This window comes from Nothoprocta perdicaria, unplaced genomic scaffold, assembly GCF_003342845.1.
Source record: "Nothoprocta perdicaria isolate Ctin4 unplaced genomic scaffold, notPer1 scaffold_69, whole genome shotgun sequence".
Taxonomy (NCBI): domain Eukaryota; kingdom Metazoa; phylum Chordata; class Aves; order Tinamiformes; family Tinamidae; genus Nothoprocta; species Nothoprocta perdicaria.
The window spans coordinates 133,122-151,617 of NW_020455965.1; the positions used below are offsets into that span (position 1 = coordinate 133,122).

Genomic DNA, 18,496 nt, shown 5'->3' on the forward strand with positions numbered 1-18,496 from the left:
GGTGAGTGCGGTCCCCGCTGCCCCCCCAGCCAGCGCCCGGGGGAGGCCGCGGCCCCGTGGGGGGAGCGGGGGAAGCGGCGGGTCCCGGAGCCTCCTAAACCAGCGACAAAACGACCGCGAGGGGATGGAGCGGGGGGACAGGGAGGCCTCGGCGGTCCTAGGCTCAGAAACGAGGGGAGCCGCAGGGATTCCTCSGGAATCCGGGGATTCCAGGGAAGCCGGTGAGCCTGAGGGTGCGCGGCCGAGCAGCATTAGGTGGATGGGTGCCGCAAAGCCGCTGCTGCCCGCGGGCTCACCCGGAGCAGGCCCGGCGCCGAGCTGGGCTTTTCTTGCAAGTTGTGGCGGGGTTAAGACATCAAGAGATTGATTTCGTGGTTAAAGGTGACTGAATGCGCGTAGGGTCCCTTCTGCTTCAGGCTGTATTCAGCAGTAAAGCAAGGCAGCATTAAGACACCCCAGCTGCCCTGCAGCTCACTGACTGGTGGCTGTTCTAAAAGGCTTCAATTTTATTTATTTCATTTATTTATTTATCTTCTTATGTAGCAAAGAGTCCTGCTGATGGTACWCCAAGAAGACCCGTCTTATCAGTCAGTGCGAGGAAGATTAAAGATAATGCGGCGGACTGGCACAATTTGATCATGAAGTGGGAGAGACTGAACGATGATGGATTTACTACAGCAAACAAAATCGTCAACATGAAGATCAGTGAGCAGTAAGTGTGCTGGTGGGACCTGCAAGGAAAGGCTGAGCAGAGGTTGCCTTTAGTGTGAAATTAGTCTATGTCCTTTACTAGAAGGCTTTTTTTCTTTTTTTTTTTTTTTTTTTTTTAAGAGGTAGGAAAGAATATGTCCGAATGGATAACCCAGTTCTTGGATCAGACTAAGCAGTTGTCCTTTTCAGTTACGTAAAATGTTTAGATTGAAATAAGATTTGAGTACCTCATAAAGATTAAAATAATCTCATGAGCTAATGATATTGGCAAGAARCAAGAAATGTAACGAAATGTAAAGTTAGGTATAAGGGATATTTGAAATACTTGCGTAACATACAGAGCTAGAGTCTAATCCTGTCATCTTTATTTACGTGAGTTCCCCTACTCTCCTGTGTATTTACTGTGAAGTCAATATTACCAGTTTCCACCAAGGTTAAGAGTTCAGCAGATTTCAAGTAAGAATCGATGAATGCCTTACGTAGACAAAAAGTTGTTACAGCAGTGAAGTTTTAAGAAAGCAGTCCTTTTGATACCATCCTCGGGAAAAGGATAAGCTATAACTGACAGAGTTCTGATGGACAAACTCTGTAATATTTTACTGTAGAAGTGTCAGATCTTGCTTTTCCTTTATCAACTTTTACAGCTTCTATGGGAAAGTCGTTAAGACWGGGCACAATACGTGCCAGCACCTTCCCCGCTCTCAGCTCCCAGCYGGGTATCTGTGTTTAAACTGTCAGCAAAGGTGCATTTCTGGGGAGGCACCTGCTGCCTGGACATGCGTTGCACCTTGTCACTGTGAGTAGCAGGAACTGTGACACAGAGTAATCCAGTATTCCTCTGGAGGTTGTGGCACCCATCTGGTGGCTCTCTCCTTGCCAGATAGGTCACTTACCTACTACTATATACAAATTCTCTTGCATAGCTTGTGTGAGAGAGATTGTGCAGGTTAAGATGACATGGATTTTAAATCTCTGCATTTCAGTGAACCTGTATGCAGGAATTGGAACTGTCTTATGCTTCTGTTTTAGATTTCAAGAAAATAAATTGGAGATAGCCTGTGATAACAGTACCTCAGAGCTTGAAAAGCCACCTGCAAAATACAACGAAGAGCTGGATAGTTGCTGTGCAGAATTACTTCAGACCTTTAAGAATATGGTAATTTTCATTTTGTGATTGAGCTGTATTTTCCAAGTGTGACTTAAACCAATGACACTGAATATTGTAAACAGAAAAGTAGTATTTTTAATCATAGTTCTTTGGCTTCCAACCTGAATGATTGTAAGTCCAGTGTGCTCTGTTTATTTGCTCTATTGGTAAATCTGAAAGTTGGTTTTACATCTCCTGAGCATAGCTTATTCCTTCGATTACACTGTGATCTATAATGTGTTTTTCTGAAAGAGAGTCCTGCAAAAATCCATTCAAAAATTGCAGCTGTTGTCTTTTTCTCATCCTGTATAATTCCTCCATTTAAAACAAAACAAATTAAAGCACAGAACAATGTTTTATCTACTGTGATATTCACTGCAGTTAACTTTGATCAAACATCATGCAGTTCCATTTTCAGTCTGCCTAGCTGGACTTTTCATGCCATAGCTTTCACTTCTCTAACAGTACAAGAACAAAATGAACAAAAAAACCAAAATTATTACCCACCTTCTTACTAGATACATTGTCAGAAATTAACATTGCCTGTCAGTTTGAAATAAACTCTGATAGCGAAGATACTGTCTTCAAGCTGTTTTGTTTTTCCAGATATTAAGCCCCTTAGGTGACACGCAGAATAACACAAAGGAAGTGGACAGAGTGACCTCCTTTCCTCAGCAAGCTGCTAAAAGAGCCTAGACATATTCTCATAGACTGAGCTGCTTTTCACAGCTGCAGCTGATCTTTAGAAATGAGCCTTAAGTCCCATTGGCATGGCAGCATTAAGAAGCATGTGCTTACAGGGCTTGTGTTGCAGCTGTTCTTTCATATAAAGTTTGATGTTTTTCTCCAGTATTAAATTGTTGTAGGAAAAACCCAGAGAGGGAAAAAACAATGAGTGAGAACTTTAACATATTTCTACATGGGGAAATGAATATGCCAAATCAGAGTCAGTAAGTCCTATCTGTAGTGTTTGGAAATTTAGAGTRTCTGATGTTAAATCTGTATATATACATCCTGTGGTTGAAACTATCAGGTGAGAAATGTTATGTCTAAATAGAGTCTTCAGAAATTATGTGTTTAAAAAAATGTTTAAGATATAATGTTCCTGAAGTGCTGATTAACATCTTTGTCATTATCAGACAAAAATACAACTCAAAATGGAAAAGCTGTGTTCAACTACTAAAGGAATCTGTGACTTGGAAGCATTCCACCACAGAGCTGGGAAATGTGCAGCACCCTTGTTTCACACGTGGCCCACCCCGTACTTCTGTAAGTAAAATGTTGATCAGCTTGGCTAAAGGCACCACGTACCTCAGGAAGACTGAAAAATAAACCCCTTTGTCTGCATAAAACCCCTRTGTTTGTCTGTGGGGGAGGGATAAATAAATGAATCCTTGTGTTTTATGAGGAACTAATTAATAAACACATGAGTGTGGCACTTGCCTAGGGTTGCTGCTGCCTTGTGGATTGTTGGGCATTGTCTGACATTCAGCATTTACAGATGTAGTTATAAAGCCTGAGCCAATTAAAATTAAARCTGTCAGCAACTTGCAGTGTCCACAATGAACCAGCCGTGTCTTTTGTAAAGAGAGACATACTTGCAACGTGATAGGATTAAGCTGTAGTCTATGCATTACGTTGTTACTTGACACTGAAATTATACCCTTGCCTGCAAAGAGCAAGCTGTACCTCAGGTAATTGCCAAAGGAAAATACTTCTGATTGCCATGTCAGCCAAGCAAAGAAATCTTCAGTTACGGTCTGCTGTTAGGATTCATTTGATGGCAAGAAACAGGCTCTTTTGTTCCTCCAGAAATTTAAGAACGACATAAAGTTGCCTGATTTCCAGTCTGTCTGCCTGTGGGTCTGTGTTACTGCAGTTTTAAAGCCAGTTGAATTCAAGAGAGGCCCGACCTTGTGCAGAGCAACCAGAGCCCTGGTGAAGTGGAACCCATGCCTTCCTGCAGCCCTGTTCCTTACTTCACTACCACAAGTTAGCAGCAATCGTGTGCATTGATTTCTGCCACCTTAAAAGAGACCGTGACAAACACAAACAAGTATCCAAACAGCCATTGGGACTGAGTCATTTAGTGATGCTCTGTACTCCTTGGATGACTAATTCACCCTAAAAATAGTAATGACTCTTTCTAAGTAAGAAAAACAAGATCAATCTGTCATTAAAGATAATTTGTTTGGTTTTATTTTGGAAATTCAGATAATTAGAGATCATTATAAAAATATATTTAAAAGCTCCTACCAGAATTACTCATAAAGCTAGTAACAAAATAGCTTTTTGTATTAGGCAGTTCAGTTTTGATCTGCTGTTTTATTTTTACCATTATTCTTCACTCTTGGTATCGTTTACTTGACTTGCATGATCAGTAGATTTTGCATTCCTAAAGTACATGGCAGCATGTGACGAAAACCTTACATTAGCTAAAATCAGTGTCTCTAAAATACTTTTTTTTTTTCAAAATAGCTTTACAAATTTTGAAGACCAAATTTCAGTTATTTAAAAGAACGGCTGTAACTGTAATTGTTAATTTTACAGCAGATTTTGAGACTCAATACCACTGCTTATTTTAGAATTAAAAGAGGGCTTATCTCAAAAACAGAAGTATTTAAAATATATATAAAAAATGAGGGAAATATTTAGTGTTTTATATTTCAGTCTGCAGGATGTGTGAGTTTAAAAAAATTGTGGAAGACCTTGTATATCAAGAGTTTTTTAATGCTAATAAAGCATAAATATAAATTAACTTTTAGGGAACTGCTGATCTGTTAGGATTAATGTTTGTTTTTTTGAATCCATTTTAGATGAGGTCTCTCTGAAGCTCTCTGAAATGTACAAGGAGGAGCTACAACTCAAGCAAATAATTGTACAAGATATTGCTCATTCTGCTGACCAGGACCTGTTGATGGTCTATTTATCATCGTGGTTATACCAGCCTTACATTGAGAACAGCAGCAAACTGCTCCTAGAAGCCATGCTGCTGGAAACGGGACATAGGCAGTGCTAGGACTGCAAACGGTGCTCGGCTGTTTCTGAAGACAYGGCAAGTTTGCAAGGCTCACCAAGTATGCTGCATTTTTGTAAAAAATATTAAAAATACTTTTCTCCATTTGTATTTATTATATTGTCCAGGCAATATTTTTTTTTCCTTCTGCATGGACAATCTTTTCAGTTTGCTTTATCCATCTAAAGTTTGTTTCGCTGTGATGCAGCAGTGATAAGAAAGCTCTGGGTTCTACAGGTTTACTCTGCAGCTTCATGATCAGCTGAGAAGAGGACATAGATTTTTGAGGAAAACACATCCAAATGCTCGATAGTGTTTCCATCTTAACGAGGGCAGAATAGTACAGCAGTTCTTCAGCAGCTGACAGCTCAAATCTAAATGTTTGCTTTTAAATAGTGTGTGGATGGGATATAATTTTTCCCATGATTTTAAGTGATGAACACTTCTCTGCTTTGCACAGCTTGTCATCTAAAGGAGAAGTATCTGTCGTGCAGTTTGTAGGAATGTCATTTGATGATGTTACTGATATTGGGGTACATGGTCTGAGAAGYTGCTGCAGACAGAAGTGTAAACCCTGGTTGAGCTTGATTATACCATCATGCCTGAGGAGGGATCCCAGCCTGAACTAATACATTGGGCTAGTTTAGCACAAGGCACGAGGCCACAACCATTATATGAAAAGGCTTTAGCTCTTGTAACCCTTATAACCTTAGAGATATTTCATGAAAGCTTCTATTGAATAAAAAAGCCCCGTTTCCACCATGTCCTAAGGCAGTATTGTTTGTTTCTTATAGAGCTCAGTTAGCCTTTCCTTCGATAACTCTTGCACGTGAGGAAAAAATACTCAACATCAGCATCACCTCTGTATTTTGGCTCACAAGTAACATAAAAATTCATGCTCTTCTTTTTGTTGCTACTGTTCAAGTATGAGGCTCTGTCCTATATAGCAAGTGTTTAGGAGAAGCTGGACAAAGGAAACGCTGAACAGAATGGAATTCACTACCCTTACTTGCTTTCTCTGCCAAAGATGTGATAATTACTGTAGCCTACCACCCTGTCAGAGAAGGGCAATGTGGAGAAGCTGCTACCATTACCAAGCCTGTAATAACTGTTAGCTCATCTTGCAAATTAGTGCTTTTCAGAGAAGTGTATTACAAGTTGGAAACTACCCAGCTAAGCATTTGGGCAGTTTAGTTAAATYCCTAGTGCACAATGAATTTAGCCCTTCAGCTTAGTTCATTATGCTTAATAATCCAAATTCCTGCCACTCACCAGTGCTGGCTGCCTCTGTGACCCGTGAGCGCAAACRCATGGTGTCATTGCTTCCGGTCGCCCCTCTTGCACAATCGTGTAGCTCTCCGAAGTGCTGTTGACTCCTTCCTGTGCCCTGACCAATGTTTACTCTTTGTTGAGTCTTGCTGAAAAAAAAGAACATTTCACCTGAAAGACGCAYGCACGAAATGGCGACAGTGGCTGGGGTTTGACTTTAGAAAAATCTCATTAAGAGACAAGAGCTGTGGAGCAGCTGGGTCACCCAACTGGTTGKAGTTGCCTGCAATAGCAGAGCAGAGACATGAAGTGGAGGAGAGTCCTCTTGGTCAGCAAAGAGGTGGTTCCAGGCAGCTTGACAGTGTTCTCTTCTTAGCTCAAATTTCTAGTGTTTAAGAAGAAATGCTACTGTAGCCCCAGCACTAAAACAATCGGCGATTACTACAGTGAATAAATGTGTTACTTTTTGTAATGTTTCAGTGCAGAAATTGCATCTAGTTTTAACAGTAGCCCCATCCCAGACCCTTGTCACTATGGAAACACCTGCACACATGACAAGGATTTTGCAAGGGAAGRTCGCTTCCCTTAAGGAATTCTTCTGTAAGAAGAAAGTAGGTGTTTCAGGTTTGCCAGCATGTGCAAGTCAATAGGAGAGGCAGACTTGAAACAAATTCTCATTTCCTACACAGGTGGAAWTTGTGGCTCATTTTTATTTCTTAAGAGGAAATAAGCTCTTCAGCAAGGAGCCTTCACCTTTGCAAAGCTCCCTGCTCCCTGACAGCAGCAGGACAGAGGAGAATTATGGTGAAGGCATAATTGCACAGAGGCTGTTTTGTCATATGTCACCTTCATAGTTGCAGCTCTCAGATCTAGACAGCTCGTACAAAAAGCGTAATAGGAAACAATTGTTCACTGTAATCAAGGACTACGACAGACTCTGCCTGGTACCTTCATGTGTAATGGATGTCTCTGCCCTCTAACCATTGCCACTTATCCCTACCGCCTCAGCCCCTCCCAAAAAAGACAACAACTCACTAAAATATGACAGTAGCTTTCAGGCCCATGTGAAAAACTGCAATATKCCGGCTAATCATAAATTAATCTTCTGTTCAGACGACCTGAAGAAAAAAAAAAAAAAAAACCTTAGTGATATTATAGTGATTGTTTCACCTCTAAGCTGTCTCATCTCTCTCTGGTTCACATTCAGTTGTACAGTCAACATTTCCACAGCAACCAGGCCCTGAAAAGAGAAAATCAATGTTTACACTTAATTGGAGAAGCTCTCCTGCATCAACAGTCTCAACAGCCTCATACATATTTAGTGATGGACAACAGACACCAAGTCCGTTACCAGTTTGCAATAATATTTTTCTCTTGAACTCTTGGTAGATAAGACTAGTAGCCACTTAATGTCATTCTCCAGTGGGGAGCAGAGAAGAAAGAGGAAAGTAGCAGCTATGAGGAAGCGTCCACAAAAACACAGTAGATGCTTAGTCTGTTCTTATCTAAAAGCAAAAACTAGAGAGCTTAGTTAGGCTGCCCCCMTATTCCTAGGAGACACAAGTGGCAAGTGCATTTTAAAACCATACATTTTTCCAGGCAGATTTATGTGCATCATGCTAATGAATATTCAAGATAGCTTTAACAAAAACTGTAATAAAGCCAAAGAGTTTTTAGTATCTCAGTGGAACAGGAAACACATTTTTAATATAGCTTTTATTTTACCCATACACAGCTTGCCAGCACATCACTGCCAAAAAGCAGTACAGTTTACTGCATTTTGGATGGCTAACGAGAAAAGGGACTATGTAACAAAAGGATATAGTGCAACAGTTTTGAGGTTGACAGATTTCCATCTTCCCCGACCCCCAACACATAGAAAAGCAAATAGAATCTTGTTATGTCTATAATTTTTGGTTGCAATGCTGCTAAATTTATATAAACATAAGTTATAAAAAGTACAGGGCATAGAAACAATTTACAAATAAGTTAAATTTCAATTATTTCAGTATTCACATTAGAAAAATATACATTTTATATAGCCAGCCTTTTTCCAGAGGAAAGCATACACAGTTTACTAATTTATGGCTCCAATTCACTTTGAGAGATCAGAATTTCTTCACTTTGGCTGTGTGCTTCTATTGCCAGTAGTGCTTCCACAGTTTCCAAAGGTATCCCATGAGGTGTGTGAATGTGCATCGTAGTCCCATTAGAATCAGTCACAATAACAATGTCTTCTGCCTGAGACAAAACAGCAGGATCTGGGTGCGGTAATATAAGTCCGTCTGTGGTTTGAATAAAAATCTGTTCATGTCCCTGAGACAAAAAATCATGGCTCTCATCAGTGATCTCAAAAGCTACAGTTTCACCTACAGTAACTGCTGCGTTCTCCAGCTCCYGGGCTTCCCCTGGCCCACAGGGGAATTCACACACGTTTTCACCAGGGCTTTCACAGCTCACGCGAGCAGACGAGGAGGCCTCCTGGACAGGCGCCCGAGCACTGTGGCTTATTGGCACTACATTTGTTGCAAAGACTTTTTCCAGTTGCTGCATCTCAGTGATACCAGCACCGTGAAGCGGTTCGGGCTGTTCTTTAATTGCCAAGCTGTGGTTTTCTTCTTGCAGCTGCTGGTACCTGCTGTTCTCCTCTCCCCCTGGCGCGCCAGCACTCTGCGTGCCCACTGCACCCCGCGCTGCGGAGCTGCCGTGGTGGGGAGCTGCCAGCCCACGTGCCGGGAACTTGTGATCCTCGCTCGCAAGATGGGCCTGAGCAGCCCCGGGGGAGCCGGGCGCCTGTGCGGGCGGCACCGCCTCGCTGCTCAGCACGGACACGGCTCCCGCGGCACCSGCTCCCCGGACAGCCAGCGGCTGGGAACGCTCCTCGCTCGCTGCCAGCATCYGAGCGAAGGTGCCGGGAGGTTCCTCACGGACTCCAGCTTCTGTGTCAACAGGGGAGTTATGCTCCTCTGCTGTGGGTAATGTGCTTCCAGTGGAGCAGCAGAGGAGCTCTCTCACTTCTGAGAGCAAGATTTCCCCATTTAAGGGACGAAAACCTAAAAAAGGGAAAAAATACCATTTTGTTGGACCATCTACTACTGCAAGTCCAAAAAAGTAACTTTTCCTGGAGGAAAAAAATAAACTGCTTCTGTCTTTTCCTCCCCCAAAATTAGTAAACTTGAAGTGTCTTAAAGTGTCACAGTAGTTCCCGTAAGAGGAATGGTATAAAAATCCTTTTAGTATTTTAGCTAGTGAAACGTGATGGAATATCTCCATACCAACGGACTTTACATTAGAAACAGCATTTTTCTGGGAATTCTGAAGATAACCTGTGCCAAAACTGAATTATCTCCCTCTGGCACATGACCAATAACACTAAAAAACAAGGAATGTGCCACAGACAAGGTTGCCAGCTGCTTATCCATGTTACCCCTAGTAAATTGACAGACACATTCAAACATAAAATTTCCGCTGATATTCAAGCTCATCTGGGACTCTAACATTATCAAGTARCAACCTATCTAGTGAGCTGTGCTAAGAGCCCCAAAACACTTGTCATTCAGCCTGTGACAGGAGAGGTAAAACACTAGATGTTTAATYGAGTGTCCTTTAGCAGTCATTGGACACGGACTAAGGGCTCTCACACACCCAGCAGGTAGTTAAACAGTAACCTCGAGTGCAGTAGGACACGTTGCTCCAATTCCTGACCATTAGAAGGAACAAGTACATTTTGTTATGAGAGAGATCACTGCATAACAAAGGAGATGGGGCAACTCAGAAGAACCTGTAAGTTCTCTGTACTATAGAGTAGCAAAAGGCCTACCAGCAGGTGCAAATGAGATATAAATAATTAAAAACAAAATCACAGCCCTGACAAAAATCCTAGTATGACAAGAAATAAGTTTGATCATGCAAAGAAAGAAAGAAATCTTCAGAGAAAAAGAAAAAAAAACCTTAAGAAAAAAGCAACTTCAGAGAAAGAGACACAAAAGGCACAAGCAAAGCAGCTTATAGCAAGAGCAGAGCAAGATTTTAGCAAGAGCGTGGCAATGGTAGGTGTCCCTAGAGAAGGGACTTTCACAACCCTGCTGTGATGCCTGTTGTGATACAGCRACACTTTCAAATAAAAGACTAGTGGAGTTTGGGGAGCTGACAGCGGGGACTCAGCTTCATTTGCTCACTAATCCACTGTTACCTCAGAGGTAGCAGGGGGAAATAGAGAGGCAGAAGGGGAAGGGAAGTGAAGGACATGCATCCAGGCAAGACTGTCATGCAAAAGGACACCCCAGTTCCCATCTGCAGCTTCCCCGGCTCCCATGGGATACAGCATCGCCCCTGCCAGCTCCTGCTTTCCCCAGCGGCCGTAAAGCCCTGTGGGCTCTGCTGGTGTCAAGGGCCACCTCCTCTTGGCCGCTCCTCCRGCTGCTCACAGGGAGGCCAGGCGCTGCCCTGGGTGCGGGCAGGTCATGGTCAGCAGGGCAGGACTGTCACCCCAACACGCCGGCAGTATCAGSAGCTGAAGCATCGTGTGTTTTAAACCGCTACAGCCCTTGTGCTAGAGCATCAGCACCTCCCCCCTCACCCAGGAGGCTTCTTCCATTTAAACAGGACCTTTAGGAAGGACCTGGCAAGCAAGTTGAGAAATTAAAACCTTAAGACAAAAACCACAGTAGCTTGAAGAACACAGGAATTTGTTCAGCTCCTCCATGAACAGAAGAGAATGGGTAAATCTGAAGAGGTTACCATCTTTTTCAAACAGTGTACACAAATTCCCACTCTTTGCCTTCACTTCATCTTGACTGGCATAAGCATTATTCATATTCTCCATTACGTCTTCTACCTTGGTCCTTTTGGCTGATGGCAACAGTTCCTCCCCTGAGCTCTGTCAATACAAGAGATAATTAACTGGCTGCCACCCAGAGCAACGGGCAATATTGGAAGAGATCACAGGCAAACTGTGGGAACTTGCAACCTCCCCAGAAAGGGCATTTGCTCTAAGGGTCTTCCCTAAAGGGCAGAGGTTTAACACAGCCACCAAACTTCTCCAAAATTCCACTTATTACTTTTGATACCTCACTGAAACAACCCACCCTTGCTTCAAGGTCAAAAYGCCTCAGTGAGACACTGGAATTAGCTGAAAGAAGTGGTACCTGCTACAAGCTCTCTCTTCAGCTTCAATAAAGCGCTATGAACAGCTCATCCAGCCCCTTTCAGGTAAGAAGTGAAAACTGGTCAGCTCGCAAATATAAATGGGGGCAGAAAAGGGAAAATTGCTAGTCTTATGTCTGCTCCACTGGGGACAATTCTGAGCTAAATAAATATAGTTGATGGAAAGGACCAAAGAGAAGGGACTCTCAAGAAACAGACTGCTCCTTTCTACAGCTGCGGACAGACCAAAAGGGGCTGGTTAGAAGGAAAGCAGTGGTTTCCATGCACCTCTGACAACCACCAAATTAGTAGAGCAACTACTTCAGCACCTGAACCTGCTGCACATGAGCCCATTTACTCCATCACAAATTATTAAAAATTAAAGTTCAATCTTATGAGGGTTGACGGGGGCATGGAGGATGGAAGGGGCATTTACTAGTGTCAACCCAAACTTTCTTGTCTGTATCATGACATCCTGACAAACTGTTGAAATGTCTTCCCCAAACACGACTTCAGCCTGTTAGTTAAGATGCTCTGCTATGGTACCAGAGTGCAGAAAAGTTCTATAGGCATTTACAAACTGAACACCATGAAARCCTTAACTATAATACAAGTCATATAATAGTAGTGTGGCATTTCAAGAATTATTAATTTAACAAGCTTAAATAGGTCTTGGTTTCATTTTTAAGTTTTCACAAACATATTCCATACCTCAGCTAACCGTTTTTGTCCCAGTATCTCCACAGGCACTTGTTCACTAACCATTTTAATTGTATGTTGTGAACAAGAGTCTACACCTTGCATCTTTTGTCCTCCAGTGAGTATTTCTGTAAGTCCTAGTGATTCAGCAACCTTTAAAAACAGTTACAGGAAAAAGAAGTTAGCCTTTCCAAMCTGAACACATAAATACTGAAATACTGATCCATTCTCTTGAAAATTAATTAGAAAAATAATTTTCGTATTAATAGAACACAGCATTCACTTGAAGGTGAAAATTAAATGGCAAATTGGTAATAATCAGGAGTACCATGGTTATATATTGAATCCAGAATCAGTTACTAAGAGCAGTGTTTCRTGAAGAATACCATCAAGGCTCTCTATTATTTACAAACATTTCAATCTTGCTGTTTCTCTTAGAGGCCAAAAATTCTTTCCCAAATCCTTTTCCTCCATTCCAATCCTTATGCAGTATGCTACTATATGGCTTCCAAAGTTTCTTTTTTTAAAGAACATAACTGTATATTAAGAAGCACATTAATGCTGGAGAGAAGAAAACAACRTAGCTTCCATTTTAGCACTACCAATACTGACAGCATCCCTTTAACTGATGCAAATTCTGCTCTCTAAAGGAAGAATCAGCATTGGTCAATGACAGAAGAGTCAAATGAACATGCAGCAATTCTAGAAAGATTTTAGTACATCAATGAATGTCATTATTCTGGAAAATAAACAGCAACCACTAACAGTCCACACAGGACTTCATTTTCMACCCTACTGTTATCAGAACTAGAATCTTATTGCTGCCTATGCTACTCTGAGTTTTCCAGGATGTTCTCTTCTCATAGCAGCTGCAGATATGTATGGGTGCTAGTTCACAGCAGCATGCAGATGTTGCAAGCTCAGTGCAAAAATGCTTTAATGAGCATGCAGCTTAGAAAGCTCTTGGAAGTAATATGCAAAACTGTTATTCACTACTGGAAACGGAGAAGGGAAAATGAAGATGTTATTTTACAAGATTTTATTCCAAGCAAGAGGAACAAAGACCAAATAAAGGATAAACAAATCCATATCAAAAACAGAACAAAACTAACACCAGCCCCAAGTGTCTCTCTACCCACAGCTAAACCAACAGTAAATCTGGAAATAACAGATTGCATCTTTATAATTAAGGCATTCATTACACTTCATATTTGTCAGTATGACTATGAACTGCACAGATGCATTCCATTTGTCCCCATTTTACTCTAGCAATACTTACCCCCTTTAAATCAAGGCCATTTGTTTTAGATATAGACAGTATCCTCCTAATCAAATATTARGGCATACTTCTACTAAGAGTTAATGCTAAGCTCACCTTACAGTAAAGTGCAGATTCGTACTACTCTAGATCTGCAGGCATATACCAGCAGTGAACACTGATGGAATGGATACACACATAATATACATATAATTTTTTTGATTGTGTGTTCTGCTGTAAGCTAGAATTCTACCTTTATTACAGATTTCTTTTTTCATGATTTCTTGCTGTACTCTTTACAGTTATCTATTTTTTTTTGATCAAGAAAGATGCTTTGTTCAAATAATTTGACCTTCAAGAAAAAGCTTGTCATTCATCATTCATTTAGCATTCTCTGACAGAAAACTAAAGAAGTAAAATACTTAAAACAGACAAAATCCCCCTGGAAAATCACAGTTTCAARTAGAATGCCTAGTTACCTTCAGATCTTTTATTTCAACAGGCTCCTGGCAACTCAACAAATCAGAATTACTAAGGTAATCATAGGCCATTTTCTTTACCATATTATGCAACTCTTCAAATTCTCTATACACGTCTGGGAAGTAAGCTTTGGCTGGATGCCCTTTTTCAACCTAAAAACAAGCAAAAAAGATCTGTTTTTTTACCATATTTTAAGATTAAATTTAAATCTGTCAATTTGTTTTTCTCTACATTTTAATATAACAACAATCAAGTCAAAAGAATATGGAATCTTCAAAAATATCAGTGAACAAGGCAAAAAACAAGCAAGACTGTGGTCAAAAGATCAGCTCTTTGTCTATAGAAAACAGAAGTGATGTCTAAAACACATTACATCTTCACAGTTCCAGGTCAGGAAACTGAGATTCTTCTCTAAAGCAGTCTTTGCTATGCGTAGTAATAGCAGTCTCCTTAAAATAATTAAATATTTTTATATTAGGAAAAAAAATCTCACCTTCATCAACAGGAATTCATATACTGTTACAAGCTTTGTAAGACGTGGGAGAGCCAGCTCCATTAAGTCTTCATTATCACATTGTTGTATTAGCTGTCAAAAAAAATGAGTTTATCAGAGTAGATAGGATGAAAGGTTATTCATCCCATGTCCCCAACATAAGATGTCACTACTTTTCAATCAGATGCAAATGCATCTTATAGAAACATCAGATGGATAGTTTCCATCAGGGTGACTTCCTTCTATATTTTAAACAGACAACATGTAGCAGACTACTAGTTCCATAAAGCAGTTGCTGCTAAAAATTCAAGCTAGAAATAAATTTGCTTGTTTCAGACTATATGTTTAAACAGCTTTGAAAATCAAGGTAAGTGTGCCACTGAAAGAGAAGGTAAAAAATAATAAAAAAAAAACTCAACCACAGTTTATAATCCACATTTACAGACAGTACTCAGTACTACAAATTACTGCATACTCATATCAAAAGAAGAGCAATAATAATAAATACAGTAGCTATAAAAATTTCTGTTACATAGTGAAGAACAGGGCGAAGAGGGGAGCAGTCCTGTTAACTGCATAGATTTTTAACTCGTACTCCATCCTCTGCATGAAACTCCACTGTTTTTTTCTAAAGAATATAACATTGCACAACAGGAGTTGTGCAATATTTCTACTGTGTTGGAATAGATAGTAATACCTAGTAATTATTATTTTCCAGAAACACAATAGCTAAGAATACACCCAACTGCCAGAAGACCMTTTCTAGGCCAAGATAACATTTCTATTCTGTTTTCTGTTCTGGCAGAAGTACTTTTTCCGTAAACCTGATTCACCATTTTCTTCTTGCATAATATCTGAGAGTATCATTTTGTCAGCTACCGATCAAGTCGCAAAGCGATCTTTCTGAAAATGCATCCTTGAAAATAAGTTGTCAAAAATAAAAGGGTGGAGGGGGTATCTACTTCGGAAGTAATTACAGAAGAGCGCCATACCTCTTTCAACTTAGCTTTCCTTCTGAATACGCTGTGCTCTGCTGACGCACTACTGAGGGACTTTGAGGGTGACTGAGCAGGTCTGCTGAGCCTTCCAGAACGCCTGGATCTCCCACCCATCCTTGGTCGACCTCTTCTCTTGGGCCGCCTGGGTCTTCCAGGTCCTTTTGGTGTTACAGGTGCCCGGTGTCCTGAATGGCTCTCCTTTGGCTGCTCTGCCAACAAGCATTTGCCTTCTGCAGACTTGCAAGTCTTAATTAAAGGAAAAAGAAAAAAATGGTTATTCACCGTTTAACACAATGTTTTGAGGAAGGTAGAGTTTTATAATGGACATCTTTATCTGCAGAGATGGATAATATGCATAACTAGAAATTGCTGGGGAGTAAATCCAACACACTAACACAGCTACTTCTGCAAGATATGCATGCCATTATTTGTAGAGTTAGTCTCTTTGATCCACAGAATCATATGAAATTCAGAGATTAAGGGAATATGATTAAAGACTTACTTGCGTTAAATATATTTAATATTTTTGAAGTAAAATATGTCCTCGCTGAACAAAGAGGTTACAGAAGTAAGTCTTAGCAGTACATCACGCCAGTTAAAGACAGGTTGGAGTTTCATAGTTACCACATCAAAGCAAGAAGATTCTGTATGAACTAAGAACATGTCACACTTAGTGACATGTCAAGCTTAGTAACTAAAACTCAAATGTTTTTTTCCCCCAGTTTCCAGCTGTTTAAAAATCATCTTCCTCAGGCGTATAGCTAAGAAATAGCTTCTGTAATAAGACCACAAGTATATTTTCTATTTTTAAAATTATTTTGACCTCAGTGCAACTAAAGAAGCTATATAATAAAAAACAAATGTTGATTGATCAAAGCAGTGATCTTTTTTACTGAATGCCTCTTTTCTTCCCTACCAAGCTAGAATTTCTAAGCATGACCTAGATCTTTTTTAAAGAGATGACAGGTTACAACAGCACTCAAGCAGTTCAAGCTTCTTTTCATAATCAGTGTATCTTGATTCTAACRTTCCCTAGCTACCCACTATTCTATTGAGCAGGAATACAGAGATTAAATGATCACTTTTAATTACGACATAAGGCCATGCTGAGRACAGGGGTCTTCTCTGCTTTCCTATCTATCAGTTTTAATAAGGCCATTTTTTTGTGATTTTCTTTAAAAAAAAAAAAATTACTTAGCCAAAAGCTGTATCCAAATAAATGAGTTAACAAGACTGCAAGTTCATAAAACCTGAATGGATACTACTGAGCAGTGYAAGTCTACAAAATTTGCATAGAAATATATGCAGCACCAAATGGACATGCTTTTATGTCCCTACCTTCAGTCTTTTCAAAAATATTTAACACTGTCAGAAGGGATTAAGATGAGCGAGCACAGACACTGCCATAAAGCTGCCATTCTAGCTTCTTTAGTACTGTCAGGTTTTCTGTGCAACATCCTTTACCTGTTCTCCAGTCTGTGAGGCAACCACTTCTTCCAAGCCGACAGCTAGCGCATTTTCATTATTTAAAATGACAGCAGCAGAATCCAAGTGTGCCGGACTTCTCGTTTCCTCTCCTGTCCCACAAGCACTGTCCACAAATATACTTCCATTAGCTTTATTTAAAGGTATTTCTTGAGGTGAAGACTCCTGCTGTCCATGACCTGGATTAAGTTTATAATGTCTTGCTAATCCTCCTTTTCCTATATAGGATTTTTCGCAAGTCTGACATTTAAACATTTTGGGTTTTAGATTATAATTTGAAGAACTGAATAACGCATCCTTTCCCTTCACCTTCCCTTCTTCATCATCTTCAATGCTCAGCTCAGAGTAGTCATCAGARTCAGACTGATGACCATCAGCCAAAYCCTCCATTTTAATGAATTTATAATCTTTAGCTTTATATTTTGGAGGCCGTGAAATCCGTCCAGAACGAGTTTTCACTTTCAAAGATTTTTTTAGCTTATCAGCTTTTTGGTTTTTTTCGAGGCAAGATACCAGAGTATTTGTTGAATTGGCTGCAACCACGGTAATATTTGGAGGCCTTGCAGCTGATACTGTGGCACTTGTAGTTCTCTGTCCATTTAGCATCTTACGCTTGGGGATCTTGTTCACAGTCGCCGATCCGTGAGGTGGTAAAGGTCTCTGCATAGGCAACTGAACTGCAGACTCAGAGTGGCTATGGAGGAAAAGTTGCTCTTCAGTCCCTGTTACTGGCTGTATCCTAATTATCTGCGGATTAACACCACTAAGTCCAGATACACTGGAATTTCTACCAACCGACTGACTGAGCGCTATAGTTTTAGACTGGGCTGGTGCCAATGATGGCATCGGCCTTTCGGCTTCTGTCATCTGTCCTGGCGGAGCTTGGACACAAACACGTCTGAACTGCTGTTAGGAGAAAAAACGAAAACAGAAAAAAAAAAAAAAAAAAAAAAAAGAGCAGAGTTGAGATTACAAAAGCACAGTATTTATTACATAAAACACAATATTTATTAAGACTGTATATACATGGCCTTAAAGCATAGCATGACAAAACCAGCACATTTATTATCAAGTTCTCCACTGTACTAATGCCAAAGCACAAGCTCCCTTCCTTCAAGCTATGAGGTTCCCTGAATATTTACAGATGCGACTGCTGCTCAACTAGAGCTTTCAGGCCTGGTCTTAGGCCACGTTACAGCTCTGTCCCCTGCAAACAGGGACGGCCTAAGCTGATTCACACCCTCAGCTCAACCCAAGGGAACCGCAGCTGCTTAAGTGATGCAGCAAAYATCGGATCAAGGACAACTCGTAACAAGTGCACAACTCAAGAAAACTTGGAGATGAAACRCAGTACAAGACTTCTCTTCCTCGCCATCTCTTATGCAGTCTKACATATGTAAGGATATGGGCCTATCCTCATACGAACTGCCACCTCTGMTCAAGACAACCACTGCACAAAAAAACTCGACTCGGAGCCCCGGGAACTTTTATGAGAGGGGCTGCGCTATCCACGCGGGCACCATCAGTTAATCGCTGCAGAACAGCCCTGCTAAAGGGCGATGAGCGGCTTGTTGAGCCCCGCTGAAACACGGCTGCAGTGGACACMGTCTCTACCAAAACGCGCCTGTTTTACCCCACGCTAGGAGCTCCCCCCACTCCTGCAGCAAGGGCGCCCACGCGGAGAGGCGGCTGAAATGGAGACCGACATCGCAGGCAAAGGGGGGTTCGCCCCAGGCCCTTCCGCTGCCCCGCTGCCGGCGCGGGCGGAGGCGGCGGCCGCCGCGGCGCTGCCCTG

The 18,496-nt window shown here is 41.1% G+C and overlaps 2 protein-coding genes across 2 annotated transcripts; one reads left to right on the top strand and one right to left on the bottom strand.

Annotated features, from left to right (window-relative positions):
• Positions 1-124: 124 nt before the first annotated feature.
• On the top strand, positions 125-4,981 carry CINP (cyclin dependent kinase 2 interacting protein). Its single transcript, XM_026050411.1, has 5 exons — positions 125-221; positions 544-712; positions 1,741-1,867; positions 2,998-3,127; positions 4,675-4,981. The coding sequence occupies exons 1-5, from the start codon at positions 125-127 to the stop codon at positions 4,875-4,877; spliced, it is 726 nt and encodes a 241-aa protein (XP_025906196.1). The 3' UTR covers positions 4,878-4,981.
• A 2,922-nt stretch (positions 4,982-7,903) lies between these two features.
• ZNF839 (zinc finger protein 839) lies at positions 7,904-17,590 on the bottom strand. The gene is made up of 7 exons (XM_026050447.1): positions 16,681-17,590; positions 15,211-15,462; positions 14,219-14,311; positions 13,725-13,877; positions 12,000-12,140; positions 10,884-11,022; positions 7,904-9,196 (listed from the first exon to the last, which is right to left on the bottom strand). The coding sequence occupies exons 1-7, from the start codon at positions 17,566-17,568 to the stop codon at positions 8,226-8,228; spliced, it is 2,637 nt and encodes an 878-aa protein (XP_025906232.1). The 5' UTR covers positions 17,569-17,590; the 3' UTR covers positions 7,904-8,225.
• Positions 17,591-18,496: the final 906 nt, after the last annotated feature.